General features: G+C 30.5%; 2 protein-coding genes across 2 annotated transcripts; both read left to right on the top strand.

The window, feature by feature from the left end:
- The first annotated feature begins 1,603 nt into the window (after window positions 1-1,603).
- On the top strand, window positions 1,604-3,076 carry LOC100790193 (uncharacterized). Its single transcript, NM_001317614.2, has one exon. It carries the CDS (start codon window positions 1,895-1,897, stop codon window positions 2,582-2,584), a length of 690 nt encoding a protein of 229 aa, NP_001304543.2. The 5' UTR covers window positions 1,604-1,894; the 3' UTR covers window positions 2,585-3,076.
- Window positions 3,077-3,208: 132 nt separating this feature from the next.
- On the top strand, window positions 3,209-8,796 carry LOC121172916 (uncharacterized). The gene is made up of 2 exons (XM_041006045.1): window positions 3,209-3,508; window positions 8,136-8,796. The coding sequence occupies exons 1-2, from the start codon at window positions 3,452-3,454 to the stop codon at window positions 8,673-8,675; spliced, it is 597 nt and encodes a 198-aa protein (XP_040861979.1). The 5' UTR covers window positions 3,209-3,451; the 3' UTR covers window positions 8,676-8,796.
- The last annotated feature ends 649 nt before the right edge of the window (window positions 8,797-9,445 follow it).

Below are 9,445 nucleotides of genomic sequence, written 5' to 3'. Positions count from 1 at the left end.
TGCACTTATATGAAATTTTAAAATATTTTCTTATTAAATATACTAAATAATTAAATTTAAGAATAAAAAATACTAATAAACATTTTAAATATATTTATTATTATTTTAATTAATATTTTTTATGTTATTAAATTTTTTCATATATTAAGTATATTTTTAAATTTTAATGTATAGCTTCATTTTTAATATATTAAATATTATAATGTTTAAGTATTTTTATTTTTTAATTCTTTTAAAATTGTCGAAGAACTAATAAATATATTGTTTAAGAATATCATTGTGCCCTATAAAAAAAAGAAATATTATTGTGACCACATGAATAAAAATATTTTAGTAGAAATCATACTGAATTTCCAAAGTAAAGAGAACGAAAAATTCTATAAAGTTACAAACTAAGTAAAAAAAAAACATATATTAATAATCACACAAACATTTTTTATAATTTTAAAACTTATAAAAAATATTTTTACAACAAAACTTATTCAAACCTATAGTTTGATTAAATTACTATTTAAATTTTATTTATTTTTTATGAAAGAAATGTTATAATATTTATTTGTAAAGGTTATTAATTATTTATTTAATTGTTTTACATATCATCTATATAAATCGTTTAGACAAAACTAGTAGTAACAAAATTTAAATAATTTATATAAAAGAAAATACTAAATAATCGTTTTATAAGTGTCTTATACTATAAAACATTTTTTTCTTCCTTTTAAGTGTTAACCATTAAAAATACATCCCTATATAAAATAATCGTAAAGCGAATTCTAAAACTAAAGCAGTGCTCCTGTTTCCTATTAATTTTTTTTTTAAAAAAAAACTGTTCATAAAAAAGTTAATTAAATTTTTTAAAAATTCTGTTTTTAGAATTTTTATTTAGGAATTAAGAATTAAATTTAAAAAAGTTAAAGAAGTTTCGCCCATCAAATTTTTATTTAATTAAACCTTTTTTTAAATATTACCTCTCAATCAAGCATCTTCTCATATTTAAACACCAATAACAAATTCGGAAGCAACACGAGCGTCTCCACTTTCCAGATAAAAAGCGAACCAAACACCCAAAAAGCCTGCTTATACATATCAAACGAATTGTTTTAACCTTACTTGATCCCCAAGTCACACCCAAACAGGATCGGCGCGCGTCAACCCCCAGAATACTCTAAACTTCCCTCTCACTCTTACCATAATTGTCAGATACGCAAATATTCTGTTTAATTAACACACAAATCCACACTTATTAATTTCCAATATACTCGATTTAGTTACCACATTAAACAGTTTTCACGCCTATATTTAATTAATTTTATACCACGAACCCACAAAAAATCAAAATAATTTACTATAAAATCAATAAACTTACTACATATTACTGTACCAATTTATAATTTATAATTAAATATCAAATTTTTGATAGAATTTAGTCATATCTTTAAAATTTAGAATTCAATAAACATATCCGATTAATATAATTTTCTTACATTATTAATTAACTACAAATATTTTTATATCATTTTAAAGATACATATTATTAAAAAATGCAGAAAATTCCTTATAGAATAATAAATTTTAAGACAGAAAGATAGTGTAAACAATTTTTAAACGTATAAAATATTTTATTTAGATTAAATTTTATTTAACTTTAGATAAAGATAACAAATTGGATTATTAACAAAACATATTCTAGTAGTACTTACTAAAGTGAAATTCCAGAAGCACCCCTACCCTAACCGCCTCTCTATATTTTCAAAACTACACCTAAAACCCCGAATTGCGAAACACCAGACTACCTTTCTCCCATTTGTACATAAAGGGGCGTAAACCCCTTTGAACCTGTTAACCACGCAAAGTCCAAAATCTGCACAAGAACTCGCCGGAGAAAAAAAAAAGAATGATCGACAGAGGGAAAACGTCGGTCGCCGTCGTGTACTCCGACGGAAACCGCGAGATCAATGTCGGCACGGTCGTGGTGGACCCCACGCTCAACTTTAAGAGCCTCGTCACGCTCCTCAGCCAGCAGATCGGGATCTCGCCGCACCAGTTATCCGTCTACCTCGCCTCCGTCGGCACCGACCGCAAGATTCCGGTCACGTCCAAGCTCAACCTCGCCGCCGTGCGCCGCGACGGCGCCGCGCACTACTTCTTCGTGAAGCGCTCCAAGCGCAACAAGAAGGCGAACGGAAGCGGAAACGGAAAGGACGCCATGAAGAAGAATTACCCTCGTCCTCCGCCGGAGAAGGTCATGCTCCTCCGCCGTGCCGATGCCGGAGCTCCGCCTTTCATGCCGCCGGTTCTGAATCGGGCGCAGTACGAGCGAAGGCTGATGAATCTGCACATCGAGAGACAGTCTTATCTGATGAATATGAGCCTCGGAGTCAACGGCGGAAGAGAATCACCGAATAACTCCGCCGCCGTCACCGCCGCCTTCCCCGCCGTGTGCGATGAATGTTTAAAGGCAAAAGTCAGCGGAAATAACCGCGATTTTCATCCATGCGTGAACGACGCAGTTATTGTAGGGTTCCGGTCACGGGAGGGACCGATTACACGGCCGGTGAAGAACGCCGACAAAGCCGGCACCTGAATTCTGGAGTTGGTTGTTTTTTGTTTCGTTTCGTTTCTTTTCTCTCTTCAAGGAAGAGAAAAATTGTGCATAAGAAAAAACATAAACAAGAAGGAAGGGGGTAGTGATCACGTGCGGAGGGGTATACGATAAGCGAAAGAGAGGTATACCTTTACAGTTATGTGTTTGACATTTGATTAATTAGTTCTTAGGTGACTATAAGCAATTACGCATAATAATATATAGACGATCTTGCCCTAAGGGGAAGAAGGGGCTTTTAATTATTGAGCTTTTGTAGAGAGGGTTGTTTTGGAAATTTCACTTATCAGTTGGATTGCTTTGGTCCAACGTCAAAATTGGGGTGCATTGTATTGTGTAGGACCTTAACAAGAGAGGTTGAAGTGTTTGCTCATGCAATAAATGCTTCCTCTTCTTTTGGCATTGCATAATGCATGTTCATTTTGTAGTACCTCATAAAAGAATGCAAATTTATATAATTGGTATGTTATGCTAGAAGCTTCGTATTTACTTGCACCTTATCTTATTGTAGAATAGCGTGTTTTTTTTCTTTCTTGAAGCTTTTTTTCTCACTTTGGGGCGTGAAGCGGTGAATGAAATTTTATCTATTGAAACAATAATTGTTCAAAGTGTCGTTTTTGAAGGGTCGCCCACTCGCGCCGCACGTTATGGGGGAGATTGATCGTTTTAACTTTTCAAGTCTTAACTTTAGACGTTGATTTCATTAAATTAATTTTTTTATTATAAGAAAAATTGGCTATAGCTAACGATGAATTAACCTGATTTGTTGTTAATTTTTAACTCAATTACTGTTTGTAACAAGTAAACGGAAGAAAATAAAAGTGGGATTTGAATCACCATTCACCAGCGATGCAACTTGCAGGTAGAAAGAGAGCATGTGAGCCACACATTAAAAAAAAAATCCAGGTATCTGTTTCTTATTCGTGTTTCACTCCAATTGTAGTTTCAATTCAATTATCAGATTATTCAAATCCGGTAATAATGACCCCTTAATGATGGGTGGCTTTATTTTCATTGAAACATCAGTTAGTGAACTTTTTGCAAAACTTGATGCTACTGATTTATGGCACATTTAGAGTGTGAGAATATTTTAATTATTAAACAAATATTATGGGTTTAACTTACACTCTTAAAGAAAGAAGGATTGTGCATCAATTTGGCTTGGGTTTAGTGGAAGAGTTAATCTTTCTTTTAAGTTTAATTTTTTTGTTCATGACTTTGAATGGTATTATCTTCGCAAAAAATACATGTATAAAATTAAAATTAGAATCGTAAGTATTTTAGTCATAAAACTTAAAAATAAAGTGTATCATGAGTTCATGACTAAAACTTGTTTGAATAAGTGGTTAGACAATTGGACAGAGTTAGGATTAGAGATGTCATTTGACTCAGTAGGAGAATAATTAGTTAAAGTGTCAAATAAAATTTCTAAATTCCTTTTGTTCAAACTCTAATAAAAGTTATGTAAGGGGAAACAGAAGAAAGAAAACACGGATATTGAAAAGTATGCATTAAGATAATTGACTTTAGGATTTAATTTTCAATTATGCATATAAAAAAATTGAAATTAAAAAAAAATGAAAAAATGGTTTGTTAAGAGAAGCAAATCTTATTTTGATATCTTTATGTCTTGAAAATATTAATGTTTGGTTAGAAATTCAATACAAGTGAATCTAAAATCTGGTTTTTTAAAATGTTATTATATGTTATTCTAGTTCCAATAAAATTTTATTTATATATAAATTAGTTTCCACAAGTTTTTACTTATTAGTAGGGATGAAAATGAGTCGAGTCGTTTGTCAATGGTCTATAGCTTGACTTATTTAAGGCTCGGCTTGGCTTGTTTAGTATAAAGGTCAAGCTCAAGTTTTTTAAAAAGTCTTTTTAGATAAAAATATCTAAGTCAAACTATAAAAAAACTTGTTAAGCTTGACAAGTCGGCTTGTTTAAGTAATAATAATAATAATAATTATTATTATTATTATTATTATCTATACCATTTTTATGACATTATGAATGACAGAATGAAGTGGCATAAAGTTCTTAAAGAGTTCGCTTGCATGTGGAAAATTTTCAAAAAGAAAAAGACTTAAGTTAAAAGGATAATGCAACCAGATTAATATTTTCAAAGAAAAAAATGTTTTGTAAAGACATTTTCAGATAATTTAAATATTTTTATTTGACTATATTAGTATAAATCATTTCTAATCCATATATTTTTTTAATATTATACTTTTTTTTCATTTTTTTTATATACTTTGTGTTTTAATAACTTAAATTTAATATGATTTTGTTTATAAATTATTTTTGGATTTGTACATTACTTATACGAAATTTTATAAGTTTCTTTTTTAGTTAGTATTTCACTAGGTTTTACAACAATTAATTGATTAAAGATGTCTTTAAGCAGACTTTCAGATAGGTTCGTAGGTAAAGCCAAGCTTTTATGTGAGCCGAGCTGAGCCTTTACAAAAGTCTTGCGTATTCAACTCAAGTCGAGCTCAAACCTAATAAAGTCTGACTGCTTATTTTCACCCCTACTTATTAGTAGGGGTGGGTAAGCGGGCCGGCCCGCCCCGCATAAGGTCCGTCCACATAAGCCCTCATTGGTAGCGGATCGGTTCAATCTGCTCCGCTTCTTACACGAACCAAATAAATTGGTCAGTCCCCGTCCCGCGGACCCCGCGGGTCAAACGGGTCAGTCCGTGGGCCTAGTTTTAAAAGAATTTTAATTATAATAAAAATATAATACAATCAAATTAAGTTCAATACAAATGTAAATAAAATCTCAATAATTAGTCAATTACATCAATAAAATAAATAATGTCTTAACAAAAGAAAATCCAAGCAATAAATTTAAAATATGAAATTTAAACATTTTCAACAACAAATGATTTCTTATTTGAAGTAGCTTGGGCCTTCTCCATCTCCATATCTTCATCTTCTTTTCCTAAAACTCGAAATAATAATAAATATTAGAATAAAATCAAGTTAAGTGATTAAAAGACAATAATTATTACATAGTATTTACCCTGCATATCAAATACTAGTAACCAATTTTTAGTATATATTGTCAACAAGAAGCCTAGTTTGATATTTGTTAAGCACACGTGAGGAGAAAAAATGTTCTGAGCCTGTTACAACTACTAAATATGATATGAGCTATTTTTTATAATAAAAATATATTGAAATATCTTTAAAAATATTTTTTTAACAATTAGTTTTGGCTTAAATGATAAGAATTGATATTTTTATTATTTATGATTTTCAGATATGAAAATGATAGATTAAAAGAGAAAAAGATCGAGAAAATATCAAAAAAGAAGATTTTTAGCAGATTATCACTTATCTTTTTTATCTTAATCTTTTATTTTTGTTATCTTTTATTTTTCTTATCTTATCTTTTTTATCTTTACCATCTTTTAATTTAAATATTTTATTTTTATCTTTATATCTTTATCTTATCTAATATATTTCTTTATATGTTATTTAAAAAAAAAAGTTTAAAGTGAAAAATAGAAAATCAAACCTAATATAATTGGGTCAGGATCACACAAATTAAACCTAATACGGGCGGCGGGCAACTTGCGGATCCCGCGGGCCAAACCTGCATAGTCCGCGGCGGGCAACTTGCGGATCCCGCGGGCCAAACCTGCATAGTCCGCGAGTTAAGCAGGGTGGGTCCAAAAATATGACATAACCATGGATCGTTTAAAAAAATTGGTCCGTAACCCGTGCGGACCGCGGGCCCCGTGGGTCAGTCCATAGACTTGGACCCGTTTACCTACCCCTACTTATTAGCAAGTTTATCCTTTTAATTTGTCAACTTATAAATATTATTTTTCCTCTCAAATGACTAATTTGTAGTATAGACAAAAATTAGTAATTAAAGTAATACATTACTAATTTTTGGGAACTATATTTTTTATTAATTATTATTACATAATGTATCAAAATCATATATTTATTTACCTTTTAAAAATATTATGAATGTTGACCTACATAAAGAGACAAACATATAAATTTATTGAGGATAAATTTATGTTTTATTTAGAGGACTTGTTATAAAATAGGTTTTTAACTAAATTATCTTGAAGGTAATAACCTTATATCATGTTAAGTTATTAGACTTTATTCTTATAAAACTTAGCTCGTCTATTCTCATCTATTTTATGCTCTAAGTAGCAATGATTTTTTTAATTTTTATAAATTATAATTTGATTCACATAATTTTTTTTTAAAGGACTATGAGACAATTCCTATAAGAGAAGTTACACTTATATAAAAGCTCTAATATAAAATAGACCTTATTAAGTAGGTTAAGAGTTCAAATCAGACTTTTAAATAAGTGTAAGACTTTGAATTTTTTTAAAAGATTAGACTGATTAAGCATATATATATATATATATATATATATATATATATATATATATATATATATATATATATATCTTAAACTTTTTAAATGTCTTTACATAATGTAAGCTTTTAAATGATGAAAAGCGCTGTTAAACCTGACATTTCACAGAAACACGTTTACCTATTATGGAAAATTTAAACCTAACCTATTTTCATTTTTTTGGGTTATATACTATAGATTGTATATTTAATATTTCAAATTGTAATGAAATATAAGTTAGAATTCAAAAAATAATCTAGGCATGCTTAGTATGCATGCATTCATTTTCTTTTTCTTTTTTTTCCCTTCTCAAATTGTTATGTATCAATCACTGCATTCAAAATGAGCCGGGTGCTTAAAGCTTAGTCCATTTTGTGAAAGAAAACTTTCTTTAAAAGACATGAAACATAAATCTAAAATTACTCATATACTTATATATACAAAGTCACTTTGTACAGTTGTAAGGAATTATAAACGCCTTTTTATATATAGAAGAATTTATTATAATCAAATGCCAGATTTACATATAGATAATTAAATCCATCATATCTTTTTTTAGATAAAAAAGAAATAGTAGATGCAAATTTTACTCAACCCTTTCAACTTACAACGCAACTCGTGCACCTATAGTCGCACAAAACAATTTTTCAAATGTACATTTACAAAAATTACCATGGGCATAGCCTCTCTTAACTTGATGGTCCTGTCTTTAGGGTATAATCTAGTTGGTTTCCTACCATATGGTTTCCAATGTTTATACTATAAATACATGAACGTGAGTGCAAAACGCATAACTCATTAAAATTTGTTCAAGAAGTTTTGGTAACATTGCAACAAATTAATTTAGTTTTAAACATGGTACCTTCAATTCTTCAAGGTGTATCTGGGGTTGGTAGAGTAACTAACCCTTACACCTTGATACCCATTCCTCTAGACTATGATCATGACAATGAGCAATCATATGATTGCGACGAGTTTTGTGGAACTCCTTGGAGAATTGCTAGAACCATCGTGGGTTTCATTGCACTTTTTATCTTCTGCCTAATTATCTTCTGCCTAATGATTCCCATCATAATTGAATATAATAATGACTCCCCAAATTCACATATTTTCCCACCATTTTTTTTCCTTCAGTCACTAAATGTTGCAACCTTCAATATCTCTCAAGGGGAGTTATCAGCCACGTGGAACGTGGACTTAACCATCTCCAACGGTGTCAACTCAACGTTAATAAACTTTCTAAACTTCAAAGCCTTTATGGTGTACAAGGAAGACAAAGTTATAGCCCTTAGTGCCCCAATTCAATCTGAGGATTTATTAAACACGCATGGGATTTTCGTTATGGACAAGAATGAGAACAAGACATTGCATTTGACTTTTAATACTACAGGGTGGGAGAGGGATCAACCAATTGTGGATGATGATGTGATTCAAGAGATTGATGAAGAGATGAAATTGGGTGCTATGAGTTTTGGATTGAAGGTAGAAGTGGAAGCGGAAATTGAAATTAATAAGATGAATGTGCCCGTGACCATGCAACCTTATTGTTCGAATTTAGAAGTTGATTTATCACCATTGGAACAAGGTGAGGTGGCGACATTGGACGATGTTGGCGTGGATAGAGAGTGCTTATACAATGTAGATCAATGGAATATCAACGATGTAGGAAATTAAGAGACGAGAGTTTTAAATTGAGAGTTTCCGAGCAAGGGGTTTGGCTTCTTATTTTTTGTTATTTTAGTATGGGGGAGGCAATAATTTTGTAATAAAAATTTATTTGGTTTAGATAAAAAAAGGGGAGGCAATAATTTTGTAATAAAAATTTATTTGGATGCTCATTATCAATTTATTTGGTTTAGATAAAAAAAATTGGTCAAAGAGTTAATAAATAGGTTAAAATACTAATTTTGTGCGGTATTTTTTTATATTTCATCTACTTATTATATTTTATTTAAGAGAGTTTTCCGTCATCCTCTCCTAAAGTTTATTCAAATTACACATCAACTCTCTCCTTTTTATCACCTACAAAAAACCTTTAACTTTTGCCTTCCTATTAGACTAGCACCCCTACACCCCCAAACGGCCTTAGCTCCGTTTTAATTTCTGGGTCATTTGACAAGCATGTGTATTTGCTTTCCCTAAAATGTCTCGTTCTCATCTTCTTCGTTGAGCCCCTTAAGCAAAAATTGTTTGTGGTCAATGCAAATTTCCAAGAAGCATTACCAACAATTTTTGAAAAGAAATCACTACAAGCAAATTAAAACTAGATTCAAAATTTAGATTAAATGGATACATAATCCCAAAGCAATCAAGAAATTATAACTACAAGCATTACCAACAATTTTTGAAAAGAAATCACTACAAGCAAATTAAAACTAGATTCAAAATTTAGATTAAATGGATACATAATCCCAAAGCAATCAAGAAATTATAAACCCAGAAGC

Source organism: Glycine max, chromosome 10, assembly GCF_000004515.6.
Source record: "Glycine max cultivar Williams 82 chromosome 10, Glycine_max_v4.0, whole genome shotgun sequence".
In the NCBI taxonomy this organism is placed as follows: domain Eukaryota; kingdom Viridiplantae; phylum Streptophyta; class Magnoliopsida; order Fabales; family Fabaceae; genus Glycine; species Glycine max.
Note: the sequence above shows the minus strand (reverse complement) of the source record. Positions and strands in the feature narration are given on the sequence as shown.